General features: G+C 31.1%; 1 protein-coding gene across 1 annotated transcript in view; it reads right to left on the bottom strand.

Annotated features, from left to right (window-relative positions):
• The window catches only part of LOC134711218 (ankyrin repeat and protein kinase domain-containing protein 1-like), a 42,127-nt gene extending 23,676 nt beyond the window's left edge, over window positions 1–18,451 (bottom strand). The window contains exons 1-3 of the mRNA XM_063571685.1: window positions 18,349–18,451; window positions 12,630–12,669; window positions 5,799–5,885 (exon numbers count right to left, since the gene is read on the bottom strand). Coding sequence (XP_063427755.1) covers window positions 5,799–5,885; window positions 12,630–12,647 — 105 coding nt within the window. The 5' untranslated portion in view covers window positions 12,648–12,669; window positions 18,349–18,451. The remainder of the gene's footprint in view (window positions 1–5,798; window positions 5,886–12,629; window positions 12,670–18,348) is intronic.
• Window positions 18,452–25,457: the final 7,006 nt, after the last annotated feature.

The raw sequence follows: 25,457 nt of genomic DNA, 5'->3' as shown, positions 1-25,457 counted from the left end.
TCTTACTTTGCTGAACATTATTGCTGTTTACAGTTTATCGCTATCTATAATAGTATTCAAGATAACCAAAAACGGCAAAATTTCTTTCAAAATTACCAATTGGAGGGCAGCAACTCAACAACCAGTTGTCCAATTCATCTGAAAAATTCAGGGCAGATAGATATTGACTTGATTAACAATTTAACTTCTTGTCAGATTTGCTCTAGATGCTTTGGTTTCATAGTTATAAGCAAAAAACTGCATTTTACCCCTATGTTCTATTTTTAGCCATGGCGGCCATCTTGGTTGAATGGCCAGGTCATCGGACACATTTTTCAAACAAGATACCCCAAAGATGATTGTGGCCTAGTAGTTTCAGTGGAGATTTTGTAAAAGATTACTTAGATTTATGAAAAATGGTTAAAGATTGACTATAAAGGGCAATAACTCCTAAAGGGGTCAACTGACCATTTTGGTCATGTTGACTTATTTGTAGATCTTACTTTGTTGAACATTATTGCTGTTTACAATTTATCTCTATCTATAATAATATTCAAGATAATAACCAAAAACAGCAAAATTTCCTCAAAATTACCAATTCAGGGGCAGCAACCCAACAATCGATTGACCGATTCATCTGAAAATTTCAGGGCAGATAGTTCTTGACCTGATAAACATTTTTATCCCATGTCAGATTTCCTCAAAATGCTTCAAAATGGTTTTTGAGTTATAAGCCAAAAACTGCATTTTACCCCTATGTTCTATTTTAAGCGGTGGCGGCTATCTTGGTTGGTTGACCAGGTCACGCCACACATTTTTTAAACTAGATACCCCAAAGATGATTGTGGCCAAGTTTGGATTAATTTGGCCAAGTAGTTTCAGAGGAGAAGATTTTTGTAAAAGATTACTTTAATTTACGAAAAATGGTTAAAAATTGACTATAAAGGGCAATAACTCCTAAACGGGTCAACTGACCATTTTGGTCATGTTGACTTATTTGTAGATCTTACTTTGCTGAACATTATTGCTGTTTACAGTTTATCTCTATCTATAATAACATTCAAGATAATAACCAAAAACAGCAAAATTTCCTCAAAATTACCAATTCAGGGGCAGCAACCCAACAACAAATTGACCGATTCATCTGAAAATTTTAGGGCAGATAGATCTTGACCTGATAAACATTTTTATCCCGTCAGATTTCCTCAAAATGCTTCAAAATGGTTTTTGAGTTATAAGCCAAAAACTGCATTTTACCCCTTTGTTCTATTTTTAGCCGTGGCGGCCATCTCGGTTGGTTGACCAGGTCACGCCACACATTTTTTAAACTAGATACCCCAATGATGATTGTGGCCAAGTTTGGTTTGATTTGGCCCAGTAGTTTCAGAGGAGAAGATTTTTGTAAAAGTTAACGACGACGGACGACGACGGACGACGACGGACGACGGACGCCAAGTGATGAGAAAAGCTCACTTGGCCCTTCGGGCCAGGTGAGCTAAAAAAATAAACAAAAAAAACGATTTTGTTTTTTAATATATACCTAAAAAAAAAGTTTTTCGATTAGTTTTGATATACTATGCTTACTGAAATTTAATGTTTAAGACGAATGTTCCTATTTTGTTTATTCAAATAATCGATCTGCCCGTGTTCTGATTTAAACTCAAACCATAATTTTAGTCAAGATTGAGTAAGGTTTGTTGTATGTTTTTTCAAGTTCTTAAACGCGTTTATGACAAAGGAGTAGGTCCGATAAGGACCGATTTTTGCCTCAAATTTCAGGTTCATCTGACGAAATATTTTGACCACTTTTTGACATTAAAGTGTCTATTTTTTTTTTATTCTATTAGTCAAGGTGAAAGATTTTAACTATGCCGAAAAATGTCACTTTTTAGATGGTTTTTGTCAAAAATGAAAGTGGCCGCATCCGTGTTCATCCTAAACCCCTATATATGTTATGTATTATCATTAAATACAACTCACATTTTAATATCAAGGATGAACACGATTGCGGCAACTTTCGTTTTACTCACAAACCGTCTAAAATTATACTAAAATGCTAGAATTATGAAGATTTCAGTGATTTAGCATGACTTTATGGTGCTAGTACCCGATATTTGTGCCATGTATTGTCAAAAACAGCCCATATTTATGATGCAGAAGCATTCTACTGTCTAAAAAATAACTAAGAGTTTACATTTTAACAATTTTGAAAAACTGCTATATTTTGGGGCCAAAAAGGTGTCTTACCGGACCTTCTCCTTTAAAGGCATATTTATGTTTGATTCCGTGATTGAATTAACTTTACTTTACAACTAATTTCAGAAATTATTTAGATATTCTTTTATATAAGTCTGACTGTTTCTGTTGCAATAAAAAAAGTAAATATAAAGTTAATTTTGTGGCAAGCAAAAATTGCTTTAAAATGAGACAACACAATGTTACCGTTGCCAAATCTTTCAAATTTGAATACCAGTAAATAGAATAATCGGTCGTTTTTATAAAACTTCAATAGTCACTTAAGTCTACCGGATGTTTGAAAGTTTCGTCTATTAAATACTCAACAATGGAACTGGTTTCAAAACATTTTGAAATCAAATTCATTTATGATCTTTTATGTATTTGCTGAGCATTGTAAACAAAACATTACAAGAACATGGGGTCATATTAGGCGAAACGCTTTTTGTAAACAAAATGTTGCGTTTTTAATGATTTTATCTTCATTTTATTAATATTCATTATTTTAACTATCATAATGCAAGTAACCATATGATTTAACTTCCGTTCGGTCATTTAAACTTAAGTATGTACCAAGCGTATAACATAAGTGGTCGTGAAATACACATGCTGCGTTGAAATGACACATTTATTTAGGCACCAAGAATACTTTGCGGATTTAATTTTTTTGTAGAAAGTTTTAGTGATTTAATGAGACGCGAATTTCTAGTTCGGTAGAAGTACTTTTATTCTTTACTTTAACTGCTTGTAAATATTTGACATAGAATTCTGAATACATTAACCTAAGTCTATACGCGATCAGTGACACACAAACGTTATTTTTTTATATTTTTGATGTAATATATCAACATGCAAATAACGATTGTTTCATAATTGTATTACATATATGAATATAAGAAAAGTAAAGTTCAAACCCCACTTAAAGTCATTTTCTTTCCACCGGTTTCATAACTAAGCGAAAATCATGGATTAAATAATGCAAATGAATTCAATTGGCGTCTTATGTGAAGTTTAAAAGCGCTGTGTTAAGGTAGCACAATACAAAGATTTTTCATCCCCTATCAGACATCTTTAAAGTGGTGTAATTCCAGTCATTCTTTAAATTTTATAAATGAGGTACCAAAAGAAAGAAAAATGTTTCATCTTTCAAATTGTGATAATTTCATTATGACATAATTATTACATAATTAATTGTTATGTAATTGGTTGCTATATTGTGATGCCAATACTAGAATGAATTTAGCTTTCTTTTATGCATAGCATCCCAAAATATTTTATAGATTCATGCACAACACATTTTGACCTCCAAAACTGTGTCTCAGATTTTCCTATTGTACTTCATTCTCTCATAAATCTTCAATGAAGTTAGCAACATCAATGCATTAGAGATCACTATATTCAATTGGATTTTGTTCTATTGATGTTTTTGGAAATCTGAGACACAGTTTTGGAGGTCAAGCTGCATTGTACAAGAATCTATAAAATATTCTGGGATACTATGAAGAACAAAGACGCTAAATTTATTCCAGTGTGGACATCATGATATAGCAACTAATTACATAACAATTGATTATGTAAAAAACATGTCATGATGAAATTATTTTTCTTTTGGTACCTCATTTACAACGTATAAAGAAGGATGAAATGAATTACATCAGTTTAAAGTTATCTAATTTGGAGTGACAAACTCTTTGTATTGTGCTACCTTAATACATGCATTTTCCAAATATTGCCGATATTAGGTTCTCTTTTGAAATGTTATTAAACTTTGATAATGCATGAAGTTTACAAGTATTGTCGATCTTGACTTCTAATTTGGATTCTGCCAGAACATTACATATGCATTTAGTTTTCAACTTTAGTTGAGTTTTGCTTTTCGCGTTATTTCTGAAAGCACTTTTTAAATAGTTTCAAATCGACATGAAACAACCTTTAGAAACAAATCATTTCTTGCTTAAAATAAACTGAACTATTATTCATTATTTGGAGCATAGAAGTTAGATATCAGAGTAATATACAGAGGGGTGCTTTCAACTTCACCATTGGTTAAATAGCTTCCGTATGAGCAGTAACCTTCTATCAAAGACAAAAAAAAAAATCTATGGCAAAATCCTATCGTTTGTTAGTTTATAATTCGGAGTTTAGTATTGTTACGGAATGGGGGTTGTCCCATAAGTAAAAGCATTTTTACCAGGTAAAAACACTAGTTACTATATTCTTGGTATATTCTAATATAGAACTGTCAACTCTGGTGTCGAGAGTCAAGCTAAGTTTTTTTCTGATAGCGTAGTTGACACAATGGTCAAGGCACTAGATAGCCCAGCAGGCAGAACAGCAAAGGCACGGGTCTAAATAGTGTAGCTCAGAAACTCATTAACATTGATTTACTTATTACATGTGCAACATATAACAATATTAATTAAGCTTTACAATTTATTATACACAAAACAATCATTACTATTACGAGAATTAATCACATGAAAACCCACTATAATAGTACTTAAAAATAAAAAGACCCCTTATTTTTGGTAAGTTAATTGTTTGTCAACAATATAGTAAGCGTAGTAAAACATCCAGGTGAATCATGGTTTGGTCCATTTATTCAACGGGGATACAAGGTTTATGCAGTATATAAGTAAACACGATGTTCATCAAATGTTTGTATACGCGTTGGCTAACAGTAAACGACTAACGCAAAAATAGAAAAATGTTTACTTAGTAGCCCAAAAGAGTTGTATGTACAAACCTACAGCTAACTCCAGAAACCGTAACAGTATGACGTCCATTATCGCTGAACTAGTATGCATATTTGTTAAGGGGCCAGATGAAGGACGACTCCGTGTGCGGGAGTTTATCGCTACATTGAAGACCCATTGGTGGCCTACGGCTGTTGTCTGCTCTATGGTCGAATGAACCAATTCAAACTAAAATCTAAGATAGAATTGAACGTTCATCTTTCCAGTCTTCTATTTTCTGTTTCAATGCAGGAACCTACAATCTGTCCCATCGCATGGTGTACACATATTTCAGTTCAATGTTCATATTAAACGGATTTCAGGAACAGGGGTGTACTCTTGAAACACAATCTGCTCGAACAGAGGGATGAGAAAAAACTACAAAAATCAACAAAAAATAATCTTTACGGTCAGAACCACGAATTGGTTGACCGATATGTTGAGTATGCGTCTCACGTCAGAAGCGACATTTTTTAAGGAATAGGAACACTATTTTTGTCTGATCTGTATCTTGCAACTGAATCTGGATTGCAATTCTTCTCGATACAAGTATATAAGAGACCGCTTATCCAGGCGAATCTTCCAATATCTCTCCTTTGGATTTATGCGTTTCTCTCAGTTTTGTTAATTTTTTGCATATTGTATTCTCAACTAATTGGTATGTATATCTTCATTTTTCTCACATACACACAAGGCGAAAATCTTTTAGTACGTTTAACGAAATTTTTTTTTTTTTATTATTGACAACAAGTATTTTGTACTTTTACTTATATACTTATATAAGGACTTATAAATAAAAAAACACGAACAAATGTATATCATGAATATGAATACATAACATTGACTTACATCGTAACTATAATTTGCTGAGGCACCTCTTCTTAATAAGTCAACTACTTTATTGATGTGCCTTTCATAGGCTGCCCAGTGAAGTCTCTGCAAGAAAATTATAGTCATCTTGTATATTTTGTATTAGTAATGTTTTATGTGGATGTACATAATATTCTTTTTTATGTTTCAAATACAACTAATTTTTCTTGGTAGGATTAATAACTCAATTGCTTAAACTATGGTTTATATTTCAAAAATATGCTAATTTGAAGAAAGCATGATATTCAGAAGAATTTATATATAATAAAATGATAGATTATTTCACAAATCAATCATCCTATTCAAAATTATTGCACAAATGTGTTGATAATACAACTTATGTCTTATTTTAAAGAATAAGAAACCAACCAAACCAATTAAACCATTCATTTGCAAAACGGAGGGGTGAGGGAAACTTATCTTCAACGTGGTTCTTTTCAGCAGATCATACAGCTGACTATATGCGGTATGGGCTTTGCTCATTGTTGAAGGCCGTCTGGTGACCTATAATTGTTAATGTTTGTGTCATTTTGGTCTTTTGTGGATAGTTGTCTCATTGGCAATCATACCACATCTTCTTTTTTATACAATATATTAACCACCACATATCCCACACAAATGTTTAAAAGAAAAATAGCTGCCTTTAATAAGGAGTATAATATAGATGTGTTATACACTGTAATCATTCACCTATTAGGCTTACTGTTTCCTCATGATAAAAAAATATTCTTTTTGACATACGAAGATGTATTTGCACTCTTCATTTGACATGTTTGATCTTTATCCGATTTCAATAATAAAAAAAAGGAGTCGTAGTATTTAAGCCATCTTTTTTTCTTTCTTTTTTTCTCTCCATTAAAACTAAGTTTTATTAACATATTTACATTTGTTAATAGATACACCAAATATCGGTACCATATCCCGGCCTCGTTAACATTAGTATAGACCATCTCTTATGGTTAATTATGTTAGTACACACATTTTCATTAATCCGGATATAATTCATGTCTTCGCCTGAATGATTTTCTATACCAGTTTCTTTGTTTACAAAGAAGGTAGATCACACGTGTAGTGATTATATGGAATATACATTAATTAGTGCTTTGTTCAAGGAAATGTTTCCAAAATATTTGTGTTGGGAGGATTTTTGATATTCCGTTGTCATTTTTCTCTTGTGAATATTTGTTTGAAGTGTAATGTGTTTTACAAAATATAACTACAGAAAAATCGGATGCTATTTTATCAGTTGAAGGTAATTTTCCTTTTCTAAGTGTTCTAATGTCAGATTATAGATTGTCAGGTCTTGGATAACGTTAAACTAGTGAAAAAAATTGAGTGGACAACAGCAAAACTAATCGAATAATATAAAGTACAAGTAATAAACATGAAAACATAACAAATATAAAACAACTGTTGACTGTTGCATGAAAATACAGTCAAATCTCAATTCACAATTGATAAACACTTTAACTTACATGTATACATAAACAGGTAGTTATACCTTGCAGTGTTTGAAGAAAAATAACAGTATATTCTTAATATTTCAAATATTTACATGTATAAACATAAACAGGTAATTATACCTGTACAATGTTTGAAGAAAATTACAGTATAATGTCTGTATTTGGGTGAGGTGTTATTTTTCCAGTCATCATTCATAATGTCCTTGTAGACATTCAGTTTAAATTGTTTTAATAGTCTGTCAATATTATATCCTAAAAAGTTTCTTATTTCAATAAAAGTTCTGATGTCTTTTAAAATTTTGAGTGTTTGTATAACTTTTAATTTTTTGTCAGACATATAGTATACTTTATATTTTGTTTAACTGATAATAGTTAAAAGTAAATTGAGTTCATAGCACTCTTTATCATGTATTTTATATCCCAAAGCTATGCTTTTTAGATTAATAACATGGCTTCCAATATTTTATTTTTTAAGAATTGGTTGTACTTTTTCCCAGAATGATTCAAAATAAGAACATTTGAGGAAGAAGAGTTCATAATTATCTATTTGTTTACAGTGTAAGCAGGTATCTGTTTCTACTATATGCCATTGTTTTAATAATTGATTACAGGGAAGTATATGATGAAGTAGTCTCCATCTAAATATTTTATATCTATTATCGTCTAAAAATTAATTTTAATAATTTATATGCTAGATTAGTATTTTCTAGTGTAAAATATGAATTCCATTTTAAAAAGCCAATAGGTGTTTGCATTTCCTTTGTTTCAAGGAAGAAGTTATAAATATCATGGGTATTTAAGGTTTGAATAGTTTCTTTGTTTATAATGTTCAGATTTTCTTTGATATGTATATTGACTTGTGTATGTTTAGAAGGTGAGTTTTTGATGATATTGGTCCACTGACTTGGAATAGCTTTCTTCAGTTTTGTAAGCTCAGCTATCCAATTTCCTTATTCTTTTAGTTTATTTATTATGATGTCTGAGGATATATTTCTATATTTGGCACAACTTTTTGGAATTTTGGGTCCTCATTGCTTTTCAACTTTGTACTTGTTTTGGCTTTATAAATATTTTGATATGAGCGTCACTGATGAGTCTTATGTAGAAGAAACGCGCGTCTAGCGTACTAAATTATAATCCTGGTACCTTTGATAACCATTTACACCACTGGGTTGATGCCACTGCTGGCGGACGTTTCGTCCCGAGGGTATCACCAACCCAGTAGTCAACACTTCGATGTTGACATGAATATCAATAATGTGGTCATTTTCTTTTTTCAATATATTTCCTGTTTACATAACTTTAAATTTTTCGAAAAACTTAGGATTTTCTTATCCCAGAAAACTTGTATATATTTGTTAAGGGGCCAGCTGAAGGACGTCTCCGGGTGCGGGAATTTCTCGCTAAATTGAAGACTTGTTATGACCTTCTGCTGTTGTTTATTTATTTGGTCGGGTTGTTGTCTCTTTGACCTATTCCTCATTTTCATTCTCATTTTATAGATTACCTTTGATGTATTTGGCGCAACTTTTTAGAATTTTGGGTCCTCAATGCTCTTCAACTTTGTACTTGTTTTGGTTTTATAAATATTTTGATATGAGCATCACTGATGAGTCTTATGTAGAAGAAACGCGCGTCTGGCGTACTGCATTATATTCCTGGTACCTTTGATAACTATATATCTTCATCAAAAAGTAAAATCACAAAAATACTGAACTCAGAGGAAAATCAATTTGGAAAGTCCATAATCACATGGCAAAATCAAAAAACAAAACGCATCAAAAACGAATGGACAAGAATTGTCATATTCCTGACTTGGTACAGGCATTTTCAAATGTAGAAAATGGTGGATTAAACCTGGTTCTATCGCGCTAACCCTCTCACTTTAATAACAGTCTCATCAAATTCCGCTACATTTACATGATGCGTTAAATAAACAGTCACAATTAATCAAATAGTCAAAATATGGGTACATCAGTCATCATCGTATAACAATTTTAAAAGGAACAATTTAACAGTACACAAAAACATCTACTATCTACGAACACATGGATTGATTTGAGTGTCTGACGTCAGAAAAATTATATACGTCACATAAATTTGTCGTTCAATGTGCATACAAACAATTCCAAAATTTACATAGGCAATGTACGCATACAGGGTTAAAAAATCAAAAGTATGCAAGAATAAATTACAGAAATAGACCGAAATTCAAACTAGTCCAAAAGCCATACATAGAATTTATGAGTATCCAAAACTTTTAAAAGGAACAATTTAACAGGACACAAAAACATCTACTATCTACGAACACATGGATTGATTTGAGTGTCTGACGTCAGAAAAATTATATACGTCACCTAAATTTGTCATTCAATGTGCATACAAACAATTTTAAAATTTACATAGGCAATGTACGCATACAGGGTTAAACAGGGTTATACATCATTTATAACCAGAATGTTGCTTTGTATCCAGTTTTCAAACAGTTAACGTTTATTGTTGATGTTAATATATGTATTGCCCTATATTATTTGTTTCCTTATTTCCCAAAACCTTGAAGGCTTTCGTATATTTTTTTTTTTTTTCTTTTATCCAGGTCTTTATTAACTGCATATTTTATAATACTTTTTCTCAATAATATTTATATTGGCTATATTCATCCTGAATATTAAATAATATCTCCCAACTTAATTAAAAAATTAAAAAAATATTTTGAAATTATTTTCTTAATTTCTGTATGTTTCATATTTGATGAAAATATCTCCCTCATATTTCTTATAACGAAACTAAATTTCTAATAAAACGAAGACTGACTTTGTTCATTTAAAAAATGAATTAAAGTAAAACAATCAAATTTGAAATACGAAGTGTACCAGCTGGTGATTCTCGTGCAACATTTTTAATTCAAAAAGATTGAATATCAATTCATGAAAACAAAACTTCTGAGATTTTTGCAATAAGCCGCACCTTCTCTCCAATTTCGTCAAATCAAAGTATATGGAAATCAATATTTACGGTACATAAATAAAGGTAACAGTAGTATACCACTATGCGAAATTCATGGATCAATTTAGAAAAAACAAATCTTGGTTAAAAACTAAAACTGAGGGACACGCATCAAATATAAGAGAATTACCACACAACAGAAACACAACATTAAAATGTAACACACACAGAAACGAACTATAATATAACAATGGCCACAATAATTATTGTTATGTACAACCATTGCATGTACATACCGTATTCAAATAAGCTAACTAAATCAATTATTTTGGGACATGCTACATTTATAGGATACATCTACATTTTGTTTATCTAAAAAAACATAAGGAACAACACCTGTGACTTACCTTCTAGGATTTAAAGTTATTATTTTTATAATGTAACACATATAAAAGATACAAAGCAGAAATTAAATGTGTTTATCATTAAGTTACATAGAACGGATTAGTTACAGAAAAAAAGCAGACCAGAACACTTGAAGAACAAATATAAATTAGTTGTTAATTGAAAATAAATCTTTACACACAATCCGTTAGTTATTTAAAAGATGTAAAAAAAAAAACCATTATCTACCAATGTTTAGAAATAGATAGTGTAAATTAACCGATAGGAAAGATCGATTTCTTATATATGTCGTGTACAAGTTGAGATTTTGTACAGGTTATAACATGTACAAAAATATTGTACATGTTATAACTTGTATAATGCAAAAATACAAGTTATAACATGTACAAAAGTACCTTATACATGTTATAACATGTACAAAATATTGCTTAAAAATGGTTTTAACTTGTACAAAATCGAAAAATAAGGATATTTTTCTATTATCGCAACAGATAACATTTTCATAACTTTTTTATTATTCCTTCATGTTAGTGTGTTTTGTCCTTTTTTGATACAGTTAATGTACAGGGGTCGGTATTACGAAGCATTCTTAAGACATGTCTTATGATCGTCTTATGACTATCTATGGACATATCTTTATTTGATGAATTATAATTGTGAGTGTCCACTTTGAAGGCAATAGTAAAATACTTTCATTCTAGTTGACACTAAAAGACATAAGAGGATATCCAGGAAAGATGTGTCTACAAATAAAATTATGAATTGAAATCGGGTATGTGTCTAACGACAACAACCCACCAATGGAACAGACAACATCCAAAGGCTACAAATAAATGCTTTCAAAGTAGAGGATATATATTTAAAACATCACAATGACATTCGCCTCATGCAATGATCTTATAGTTTATAAACAAAAAGTGAGTTATAAATTTACATAAGTCATGCTGAAGGCCAAAAATGTTGAAGAGTAGATCCAAAGATATTGATAATGAAGCGTGTTCCAATGATAACTATTTCAGCTCTCTCTTGCTTTTACAGAGTAAACATATAAGACATTGTTTTAGTCTTTACATGCTATAAAAACGAGAGGGAGGAGTATTTGCCAAAATTATTAAGAATCGTTCTTAATTTTTTTGGAAGAATTTAGAAACTAGTATTTAATGTAATTGTCATTGAGGAATGCAAGCTTTTAGTAAATAGTTTCACACTAATTTACAACCATGATGGACTGCATAAGACATACAATTACATGAAAATACATTTTGCCAACATTATCCATGAACCACATATTTCTAAAACTGTGTGATCATTGTCCTTTACAGAAAAAGACACGTTCTGACCTATTTATTGTTGTTCTTTCTGCATTGGTGAATTTAAATGTATATTTTACTTCTTTCAGATTTATTTTAAATTTTGTACAAGTTAAAACCATTTTTAAGCAATATTATGTACAGGTTATAACATGTATGAGGTACTTTTGTACATGTTATAACTTGTATTTTTGCATCATACAAGTTATAACATGTACAATATTTTTGTACATGTTATAACCTGTACAAAATCGCAACTTGTACACAACATATATATTGCCTACAACTTAAATCTGTCAAATTCATGGAATTATAAAACGTTCTTAACAAAGAAGCATACTTGCAAATGTGTTTGAATTAAAGCGACAAAACAAGTCGGAACCACCCCAATTAACATTAAGTGTAAATTCAATCGCTTTGTTTTGAGAGCCACTGATAAATTCAAATCTAATGCAGACGAAATGTGCGTTAAATAAAATTATCAACCAGACATCTTTGATGACACTTTGCTTTCAGGAGCAATGTTTATTGGATTTTACAACATAAAATGAGGACGATTATGGAAGGAAGATAGTTAATTTCTAGATTGATGTCAATCGTTTTGGCTATTAATAATGTTTAACTTAAGCATTGTTTTGTCGCTTGAATTGTAAGAAAACAATTACACTATGAACAATATAAGTTACCTCATCAAGTTCACTCATGATCACCACGCATCAAATAGCCCTAAAATAAGGAAAAAAAAGAATATGGTATAACAAGGAAAGTCAGATGTCCACTTATTTAGTGTAAGTATATTATATGTAAGACATTTGTATGAAGCAAATCACATAGGATAAACTGTTTGCAATTTACTATTATACTCTGGAGTCTTAAACTTATTCTTGAAATTAAAAAGTAACGAAGTGTCATGCTAGAAAAACTATCTGTTTGGTGTTATCGGTAAATGTTCAACAGGCAATTTCCTAAACCAAGATCTACTGGATACTCTCACGTAATTATTCTGATTAAATAAAACGTATTATGACGACTCAACTTGATTTTGTTAGCACACACATTGTTCAATGCTACTAAATTTAACAGGTTACATTAATCTTTTCCTTATAATATTTGACTGTTCTGAAGTTGTAATGGATTTAACTTCATCAGAATTTCTTGATTTGATTAGTCCATTGGTCGATACTAGCAAGAATAATTTCTGAATTAAAACTAATTCTATTGAGTCAACTTTATTTTTGTTGACTGTTCCGCAAAGGATACGTTAGCCAAATAATCAGATTTTCAATGTCTGAATTTGTAAATTTTTTGGTGTAACGTTACATTTATATATGTCGTGTAAATATTATTATTTTGTACACTTTATTACCAGTACAAAATCTTTGTATAAGTAATTACTTGTACGATGTCATTATACAAGTTATTACATGTACAAATATATTTGTCAAGTAATTACCTGTACAATTTTTCTTCAGAAAAAGATAATAACTTGTACAACTCGCTATCTGAGAGTTAAACTTCATATTTGCTTCTTTCTGTTTCTTTCTTATATTTTGTTCAGTAACTCCTTTTTAAGATTTTGTTATTTTTGTTGAGATTATTTTGCCATTTTTGTCTAGAATTTACTATTTTTTTAATCTATATTTTTTTTATTTTGCCTAGTAGACAGCGTTTGTGTTGTGACAAAGTCGTTCAAAGGAAAAAACAAAATGAAACTACTTCCAATTGTTTTAATTTATTAAATTTTAATTCAGGGAAATATTCAATTGGTGTCTGACAGTTCGGTTTCAATTATTTTTTTGTTTATTTTTTCTATGGAATTATATTTGTACAGGTAATAATTTGTATGATGGCATCGTACACGTACTTACTCTTACACAGATTTTGTACAGTTAATAAAAAAGGGATGGAAGATACCAAAGGAACAGTCAAATATAATAACGTGTAAGATATAATGATATGTACACGACATATATATTGAAGACCCTGAGGATTTCGAACATTTACTAGTTACTTTCAAATCCTAGGTAGCCATACAAAAATAATTACCACATCAGATTAAGATCAGATCATTTATAACCATGTAATTATTCCAGAAGGGCACCTTCGTAAACTTTAGGTCGACTGCACCACCATTATATACTCGCAAGCCTATATTATGTATATTGCACTGGGTGTCTATAAAAAAAATACTAAAAGATTCGTTTTATGCAATTCCCATGGAGTTCAAAGAAAAAAACTTTAAAAGCGAACCATTAAGCGAATCATTCTCCGCAACTATACACTTGCCGTTGCGCTATCGGTCATTAATCATTTGTGTTTTATCATATTTTAATCTTTTTGACTTGTATCTTAGTATGCGTCGTACTTTGTACGATTAACTAAAAAAACTTTATAACCCTCATGATTCTTACATTAAGATGATAGATAATTACAAAAATAAAGTTTTTTTTTAGGGTAAATCTTATATTTTTGACATTATACAAAACTTTAATTTTGAATTACTCAAATATGCATAAGATTCCCCATTTTATGTTTAACTTTACCATATATAATCAAACTACTGTAAATTAATAATGTTCTATCACTCAAAATGCATGTACATACAAATAAAAAAACCAATCAACAGTCAAAATAATTTACAAACGTTAAAAGCCAAAACCAAATAACTATTCAAGGAACGATAACGCTCTTTAAAATATGTTAACTTAATCAACCGTCCTGACCATACCAAACTGGCATTAAACATCCCCTTGCACAAATAAACAGTTTGTTTTCAATAGTTAATGCGTTTTGGTCGTTAAAATAATCCAATACTTCTGTTAATAATCATGCCAATAATTACGGTTTCAATCTAATATTCAATCATCTATCAAATGTATGCATACTTTACTAAAAAAATAATATCTTCTGCTTATCCTCTATAAAATTGGGTATGCAGAACAAGCTATTAAAATGATGTCACCCGCAGAGACCTTGTTTCTGTTTAAATGGAAATATGATTAATGCAACACACTGGCCAGATTTGTAGTCTCAACAAATACAACTATAAAAAGTAGATTATTTCTTGTATTGTGCACACAATCCGTCATTACAAATGGCAAATTATACACGGTATAAAATCTTCATCCTTTAGTCTAGATAATCAGAAACCATGAATACTTTTTTAAACAAGCCAGTGGATATTGGTAATCTGCAAATGAAGTAACTTGTGGTATATTCATTCTAAAATGATACAGGTTTTGAATGTCTTGTCAGACGATGTGTATAGAATAAATACGTAACCTCTCAGTTTTTACCTGTTAAACTTCATTTTATTTAAGTTTAACATAATAAATATTTTAAATTATCTTTAAAGATACACGCGAATAATGTGACTATCATATAGAACAAAAAGTGATTAATTCGCTTAAAATACAAAAGTAGAGTGCAAAAATTTTGGAATACAAATGTTGTTAAAATATAAAATATATATGGAATATGGATATAAGGCAATTGCTTTTTCATTTTATCAAAATAAACAAATTTAGAATACTATAGAATATAAACCTTCTACCGGATGTTCAATGGGAAAAACCCTCGTGCGGCAATGTCATTATTGGGTCAGATCAGCAGGTCGGGACACTACCTTATATGCACTTGTATACATTATTATGCTAATGTCCTCATTACATTTGTTTATTATTTGATGACGCTTTGTTTACCTTTAATTTATTTTTACAAATCAAATGAATAGGTATTAATACATGATCGCCTACAACAGGTTTAAGATCAACTGTTAACATGTGATATTTATTGTTATACGACAAATTTTTATGCATTGCAGTATAAACGTTTTTCAACCGGTTTGTCTATATTTATATTACTGATATAAAGTGTTCGTTTCATCTTTAGATTAATGCATATGTGTTTCTATGCGAAGAAACGAAAGCTTTAATTGCACAAAATAAAACCATTAAGATTATGATGATTGAACGAAGGTGTCAGATATTTGGCCACAAGACAGCAATCAACCAATAGTGAAAAAATAAGGACCCATAAGATGAACTTTGAATTCATTTAGTCAGTTCGAATATAAAGGTTTTTACATTTTGAGTGCATTCGCAAAACAGAGGATGACTTGGTGTGTGTCAAATATCGGTAGAAATCATTTTTAAAAATCCAACTTTTTACAATTGATGTAATGTTTTGAAGCTACTTTTACGATTAAAATGTCTTTAAATCGAGAAAGGGTATACCATTATTACTATGTATCTAGGAAATACACAAATACTTTTCAGAATATTTGGTTTTCCATTATTTTGAAAAAAAGTTTTCACTGTAGAATTCCGTAATGTTGAATCTAAGAAAGATTCATCAAATCACGATACATGGTTTAGAAGGAGTTTCGGCTACTATATGAGTACTCCATATAAAGCAATGACAAAATTCATGTTTATAACTAGAGACTAAAAAAATAATGTTGACCTAAAACAAAATATAAGCTGTAAAATGGCATTGTTTGGTTAGGAATATGTGTTTTAATTTAAAATGATGAGTGGTTAAAGCTGTTGGAGTTGGGGTTATAAAAGTGAAACATATCGTACAGGAAGGATGGACAGCCGGATGAACGGAAAACATGTATATATCTCTGTCTTACCATGAATACGGGGGTATAAATATGATACTTGATCTATTGATTAAATGTACCCCTGCTTGGAAAACCTATTTCGCGGAAAAATATCACAGTTGAATGAATATTTCCTTGTTATCTATGTTTAATTTCATTTATACTATAAAAACCGATTCTATAGAAATCCCCTATATTTTCATATTAGTCAAATAAATAAAGGCAACAGTAGTATACCGCTGTTCAAAACTCATAAATCCATGGACAAAAAACAAAATCGGGGTAAAAAACTAAAACCGAGGGAAACGCATTAAAATAAGATTGTTGTTCTTTGGAACTCTTAGTTTTGGTTTACGTTATTTTCCTGCAATATGTATTCATATTGATAACAATTTAAAAGTCATAATGCCTAGTCCGTTAAGAATGGCGTGGCTTATCAATAATGGCCAGGTGTTAGTCTGTAATGGATAAGTTTCAATTTTATTGATATAGGTATTTAAGAATAAAATTGGCATCAGATGGACTTCACCTACGTACATAAGTACACAAAACACATTGTGCCATTTACCATCCCATTTTTTTAATATTTTTGGAGGCGGCAGTGTTTTTCAATGGCATAAAACAGGATACAAAAAAAAATCATATCAAAGAGCATATTCATACGAAGGCGAGAAACCCATTCCTTCAAACTGTTTTGACAGGTTTCTTAGAGTTCAAAAGACTATATACAAGACATTTGTCTCTCATTGCAATTTTACTGACACGTGAAATTAATATACATGTAAAATGGATAAAAAATTACAAATCCTTCTTTTACAAGGCAAACAAAAACGTCTTGTAACTTATAAACAATATATAAGTTTTTTTTAATCTGAGCACGCAAATTCAAGATTAAGTTACTCATCTTACATTTCAAATATTGGCTGAACATACACATTTTGCTTGAGAATAGGTTTATCAAAACAAGATAGGCCAAACCATTATGGAACTAACTTTTTGTGCCTCACTTTGAACACCATAAAAAAAAACCTGGACTGGTCTACAGATACAACTTTCATCAAATTTTATTTGAGAAATTTAGACGTTAAGGTTTAATCCTAATATGTATATAACTGATTGTTTTTAAACTCATCATAAGACTGATATAATTTTGCTGTGATCTGCAGTGAAAAAAACAAAAACAAATATACAAAAAAAATATATCATAAGATGTTAGAATTTTTTTCAAGATTAATTCATAACCATATTTTCATCATATGATATCAGATAGTCGTTGTTTGTGTCCATATTAGTCAAAAACTATCCAGTTTAGTTTATGTTCTCATTTTTCACTTCCGGATTACGATTGTCCTTTTTTTATCATCCCACATTTTTCGACGGCAACATTTTAAGCGCTTAAACAATTATAGTGCACCGTTACGATTCCAATATGATGGTACTGGTATAGAAAACCCTTGCAGCTGAGTAACTTGACAACAGGCTTCTTTGAGAAAAAATTAATGAACAGATTTTACCAATTTCTGTCGTCGCCATATTGGGATCGTTGTAATTCCAGTTACAAGTACCAGTTTAACACCAGTGATAGTGTATAGAAGAATGTTTTAAAATGAACAAGTGGTATGAAGTAAAAGTATGGATGTAGAGATGCAGAGCCATAGAAAATAACCCAACCACCAGAGAGGCAAGGCTTTGTAATCTTTCCGGAAGTATATTTCTCAGGTGCTAAGTAAAAAATGAATGAAATGAAGTTCTGAATTTGTTTTCCAATTTAAATTTTATCAATGAAGATTTCTACTTACCACATGATAATTACCGACCCTACCTCCCCACGTAAATTTTCTATAAAAGAATGATTTTGATTTTTTTTTAGAAAAACAAAACTCGGGTACAGGTAAAGTAAAGAATGTAGGTGACGTAGTTCCGGTAGGAAGTATCTCTGTCATCTAAATGCGAAGTCTGGATTGGTAAGGAAATTAATATCTGTATAATAGATATAGGAAGATGTGGTGTGTGTGCGAATGAGACAACCTCTCTATCCAAGTAACAGTTTATAAAAGTTAATAATTATAGGAAAAGATACGGCTTTCAACACGGAGCCTTGGCTCACATCGAACAGCAAGCTATAAAGGGCCCAAAATTACTAGTGTGAAACCATTCAAACGGAAAAAAACAAAGTTGTTTTTAGTTTTGTTTACCAGATCCATTCATTACAAATGACATCATATCTGCTCATTAAAACGCAGTATTTGTCTCTTTTTAAAATTGCTGAACTGCAATATTTTTCGTTAAACAAATTTCAAACATGGCTATTTATAGGTGATATAGAAAATCTTTTATTAATTGGTACAGCGAAAATATATGTTCTCTCCATTTTCACCTTTTTTTCTATAATTTGTATTTTGTAACTATTTTAAATAAACTTAAGATATAAACGCATATTATGATTTAAACGATGATTTTGCAAATAAGGTGGCGATCATATAAAAGAAGACGAATAAGTCATTATTAATTTGCTTAAAGTACGGAAGTATTTGTAGAAGTAAAAAACTTTGATGATATTGTTGAAATAAGAATGAAATGTATGGAATATATGGTAATTGGTCTTTTTTATGTTACCAAAATAAAAGAAAAGAAAATGCTATAAAATATATACCTTCTAATAGATGATCATTGAAAAAAGCCCTCGTTTAGCAGTGTCGGTATTATGTTAGTACAATAACAGAGATAAAATCTTTCACGTGACATTAACTACACAATGATCAAAGCGCTTTCATTTAAATACATGTAAATTAATTCGAATTCTTCATACGGGATCGCTAAAAAAAATGTTTAAAGGGTATAAACATTTTCTTCGCCTATTCTATTTATTTTTATCGGAGGTATTACACATTTAATGGAGATATAATTTTATTGCATGACATAATAATATGTGCATTGACCTTTACGCGTCTGGCGTATATACTTAATTTAGTCCTAGTATCTATGATGAGTTTATTTACAACCACTGGGTCGATGCCACTGCTGGTGGATATTTATTTCCCCGAAGGTATCACATGCCCAGTAGTCAGCACTTTTTGTGCTGACATGAATTGTCATTTATATGGTTATATCTATAAATTTGCTTTTTACAAATTTTTAAATTTTTTGAAATACTAAGGCTTTTCTACCTCAGGCAAGATTACCTAAGCTGTATTTGGCAAAACTTTTAGGCATTTTGCTTCTCAATGCTCTTCAACTTCGTACTTTATTTGACCTTTTTAACTTTTTGGGATTCGAGCGTCACTGATTAGTCTTTTGTAGACGAAACGCGCGTCTGGCGTATATACTAAATTTAGTCCTGGTATCTATGATGAGCTTATTCTTTACCCTTTAAATTTAAAAAAAACACTCATCATTAGATTAGGGTATCGTATTAAATGTGTAATAATTATGATGTTATATATAATAATTAAAAACTGCTCACATGCTCTCTGTTATAGGGACACGCCTAATAAGAGAATTAAATTTAAAACAATTGAAATTAAATGAACGAAGAGAGGGTAAAACAAGACCACTTTTTCTCCCTTAAATTCGAACTTTGTGTAATGCATATGTTGTTAAAACTTGATCTTTCAACTAGGAATCTTATAAATGTATATTGGCTACTCTGTAACAAAAATTAAAACAACACATAATAAAAAAGTAAAATATCAAAAATACGGAACTGAGAAGAAAATTCAAAAACTAAAGTCGCTTATCAAATGGCAATTTCAAAAGCACAAACACATCAAACGAATTGATAACAACTGTTTAAATTGGTACAGACACTTTCTTATTGAGATAATGGTGAATAAAACATGGTTTTAAAGCTAGTATAACCTCTCACTTGTCTGAAAGTTGAATAAAATTCAATTATATTGACAACGATGGATGAAAAAAAATAACACAATAGGTAAAAATGTCAAAAATAGGGGTATAGCAGTCAACCTTGAGATATAATCTTATTCTCTATTAAAACAAACAAATATATCACAAAGAAGCACAAACATGTATATAGACAAAGCCCATTGCAAAAAGTAACGATAAGAATACAAACATATACCACAACATAGTAACACAATGACGAGATGTATCAGTACAGAGCCACGCCAAATGTATCAAAGAAACACAAAAAGGCATATAGACAAAGCATATTAGAAAAAGACGAGAGTACATCATGTCATTAAACAGCACAATAACACAATGGCGGGATGTATTCGTACAGAGTAACGTCAAATGTATTTAAGAAACACAAAAAGATATAAACAAAAAGCACATTAGCAAAATTAAAGACAAGAATACAAAAATTATTATAAAATATATATGTCCAAAGGCCTTTACTGGATTAACCTGCACTAGGAACGCCAAAATATGCAATTTTTAATGACCTGACAACAGTATCGTAACAATATCCCTTCTTAATAAGTCTATTTAAAGTTTTGTTAGTTTCTTTGTTGAATACTGACATTTTTGTGCTTTATAAAGAATATTTCCAGAAAAAATTGGATGAGAAATACCCAAACGTATAAGAAGTCTGCATGTTGAGCTTTATTTTCGAATGATGTCCTTATACCGATGAAAAAATTTAGTAAATGTTTTGACTAATTTGTGATATCAAAAACCCTGGAATAATAATTTTTCAGTAATACATAAATTTCTCTCGTTAAAATCTAAAACATTGTTACATAAATCTAAAACATTGTTACATAAATCTAAAACCTTGTTACATACACGAGCGATTCGTACAAGTTGAGATATATAAACACCGTAAGATGGTGACAAGGGTACGTCACCATCTAAAAATGGATAATTAACGATAGGAAATGAAAAATCATCTCTTTTATCATAAATTTTAGTATTAAGCTTTCCGTTAGTGATATAGATATCAAGATCGAGGAAAGGGCAGTGGTCATTGTTAGTATTAGCTTTATTTAAAGTAAGTTCAACAGGAAAAATTTCTTTAGTATACATACTGAAGTGGTCATTATTGAGAGCCAAAATGTCATCCAAATATCTAAAAGTATTATTTAATTTGTTTATCAGATGTTGTTTCGATGGGTCTTTGCTGATTTTTGTCATAAATTGTGACTCATAGCAATATAAAAACAGGTCCGCAATAAGTGGTGCACAGTTAGTCCCCATTGGAATTCCGATAACCTGACGATATACGGAATCTCCAAAGCGAACAAAAATGTTAGCTAGTAAAAATTCAAGGGCATATATAGTATCAAAGCATGTCCAATTGACATTTATTTGTTTATTGCTACTTAAAAATGACCTAAAAGAGTTTGAACATATATATTCACATTCTGACTTTTTAAATGCCCATTTAATTAGGTGGATGATTTTTTTCTTAATGAGAATGTGAGGCAGTGTGGTATACAGGGTAGAAAAATCAAAACTTTGAACAGATTCAAAACCACCAATATAAGCATGCAATTTATCAAGTACTTCCAACGAGTTCTTGACACTCCAAAAGTAATTAATTCCACTATTTTCGAAAGCCTTTTTTGAACAATTTATTATCAGGTTTTTTATTGTACCAATTGTACTGGTAAGAAGAATAGACAATTTAGTTGTGGAACAATGGCTTGAAGACGAAATAAATCTATATTTGTTAGGTGTTTTGTGGAGCTTCGGAAGCCAATACATAGTTTGGACTTTCATTGTATTTGGTTCTGCTTGTAGAGCGGAAGCTAAAAGTTTAAGATAAGATAAGATAATTTTATTAACCAATCATGGTGCCCAAAATTTGAGCTATACAATCAAATGAATGAATTACAAAATAAAGCACAGAAAATGATTAGAATGATTAAAGTACATTAAGACAACAAAAAACCAAAAAAAACACATGAATACACATTTACACTAATTAACCTGATATAAACCAAGTTATTGACAAGACGTAGTTATTTATGGGTGCCACTGTGACCTGGAGAAATTACATAATTCTTTATAGTACTAGGTCTATTGGAGACAACTCCTGATAAATTTTATTCCCTATATATATCTCTATATATTTTTCTTCTGTTTTTTTTCTTTTTTTTTAAACAACAATATTTTCTATAATTTTCTTTCGTTCTTCGAAAAGGGAGTGCAATAAATTAGATAAGTTTGAAGTTACAAACAAATCTTCAGATGAAAGAATCAAAACAAATTTCATTTCATCAGATAATCTTGACAAATTTTTGAATTAAGAATTTAAATTAGATAGATGTTGAGATCAGGTATCTTTTAGAACAGGACATTTTAAAAGAATTTCAAGATCATGACAGCTAGTTCTAAATCTTGTGATTATTTGCCTGTCTTTTTTTTAATTCATTTTTAAATATGGTTCAAATATAAAAATACTTTTAAATTTTCTGTAAGTTCTTAATTTATTGCCAGATAGTATATTAGTACACTTCCCAGAATTGCTTTCTAAACTAGCTAACCAGCTAAAAGTTTATGTTTGTTACAGATGTCGTTTTCTGAAAATAGAGTCAGTTGGAATGTTGATGAATTGGTAATTTCTTTTTTCAGAACCTCAATGTGAAATTTACGTCAAACAATAATAATATTATTAGCAGCTTTATCGGTCGTGACAAAAACAAATTACTTGGCTAGTTCTTTTAGTTTATGTTTGATACGAGAAATAGGTTTATTGTGGTTATTGTTAATAATAAAATGTTCTTCGAAATGTTGAATACGTATATCAACTATGTTCATTACTGAATTGAAAAAAGAGTCCAAAGATTTTTTTGTCAGCTTTTTCACGTTTTATCCATTTCAAAAAGGTTTGTTATAAATCATATGCGTACTGGCGACTGAGTTGGTGATACTTTTGGGAACTGATAGTTTATCATTGACCTAGTACAGTAGAAATCATCATCTGATAGATCTGATGCGTCCAAATCGATTTTCTATATTCAACATGATTATTTGAAAGGAAGGGCTGTAGAGTTGTCACTGACTCAGACGTACTTATGAATATAATTATTTTCTGTGACTGTATCTTACATTAATTTGTAGGATCCTTTACTATAGATAATTGAGCTGATCTGTAACAATAACATCTTCATGCCTTATATATCATGTACTGTAGTACGCTGCTAGATTAAAACTGAAGAGGAAAGGTAACACGCTGCCAGCGAAAGCTTTATTTTGTAGAGCCCAGTTGGTCGTGTGGTCTAGCGGGACGGCTGCAGTGCAGGCGATTTGGTGTCACGATATCACAGTAGCATTGGTTCGAATCCCGGCGAGGGAAGAACCAAAAATTTGCGAAAGCAAATTTACAGATCTAACATTGTTGGGTTGATGTTTAGACGAGTTGTATATACATTATGAACACAGCTATGTATCACCATCATTGATGGCGATCCGATGGATAAATCTGTTGTAGAGTTGTCACTGACTCAGACATGTACTTATGAATATAATTATTTTCTGTGACTGTATCTTACATGAATTTGTAGGATCCTTTACTATAGATAATTGAGCTGATCTGTAACAATAACATCTCCATGCCTTATATATCATGTACTGTAGTACGCCGCTAGATTAAAACTGACGAGGAAAGGTAACACATGGCCAGCGAAAGCTTTATTTTTGTAGAGCCCAGTTGGTCGTGCGGTCTAGCGGGACGGCTGCAGTGCAGGCGACTTGGTGTCACGATATCACAGTAGCATGGGTTCGAATCCCGGCGAGGGAAGAACCAAAAATTTGCGAAAGCAAATTTACAGATCTAACATTGTTGGGTTGATGTTTAGACGAGTTGTATATACATTATGAACACAGCTATGTATCACCATCATTGATGGCGATCCGATGGATAAATCTGTTGTAGAGTTGTCACTGACTCAGACACGTACTTATGAATATAATTATTTTCTGTGACTGTATCTTACATTAATTTGTAGAATCCTTTACTATAGATAATTGAGCTGATCTGTAAATATAACATCTCCATGCCTTATATATCATGTACTGTAGTACGCCGCTAGATTAAAATTGACGAGGAAAGGTAACACATGGCCAGCGAAAGCTTTATTTTTGTAGAGCCCATTTGGTCGTGTGGTCTAGCGGGAAGGTTGCAGTGCAGGCAATTTGGTGTCACGATATCACAGTAGCATGGGTTCGAATCCCGGCGAGGGAAGAACCAACAATTTGCGAAAGCAAATTTACAGATCTAACCATTTTTGGGGTGATGTTTAGACGAATTGTATATATATTATGTACACAGCCATGTATCACCATCATTGATGGCGATCCGATGGATAAATCTGTTGTAGAGTTGTCACTGACTCAGACACGTACTTATGAATATAATTATTTTCTGTGACTGTATCTTACACTAATTTGTAGGATCTTTTACTATAGATAATTGAGCTGATCTGTAACAATAACATCTCCATGCCTTATATATCCTGTACTGTAGTACGCCGCTAGATTAAAACTGACGAGGAAAGGTAACACATGGCCAGCGAAAGCTTTATTTTTGTAGAGCCCAGTTGGTCGTGCGGTCTAGCGGGACGGCTGCAGTGCAGGCGACTTGGTGTCACGATATCACAGTAGCATGGGTTCGAATCCCGGCGAGGGAAGAACCAAAAATTTCCGAAAGCAAATTTACAGATCTAACATTGTTGGGGTGATGTTTAGACGAGTTGTATATACATTATGAACACAGCTATGTATCACCATCATTGATGGCGATCCGATGGATAAATCTGTTGTAGAGTTGTCACTGACTAAGACACGTACTTATGAATATAATTATTTTCTGTGACTGTATCTTACATTAATTTGTAGAATCCTTTACTATAGATAATTGAGCTGATCTGTAAATATAACATCTCCATGCCTTATATATCATGTACTGTAGTACGCCGCTAGATTAAAATTGACGAGGAAA

This window comes from Mytilus trossulus, chromosome 3 (genome assembly GCF_036588685.1).
Source record: "Mytilus trossulus isolate FHL-02 chromosome 3, PNRI_Mtr1.1.1.hap1, whole genome shotgun sequence".
NCBI classification, from domain to species: Eukaryota; Metazoa; Mollusca; class Bivalvia; order Mytilida; family Mytilidae; genus Mytilus; species Mytilus trossulus.
This window is presented reverse-complemented; position numbering and strand designations above follow the sequence as displayed.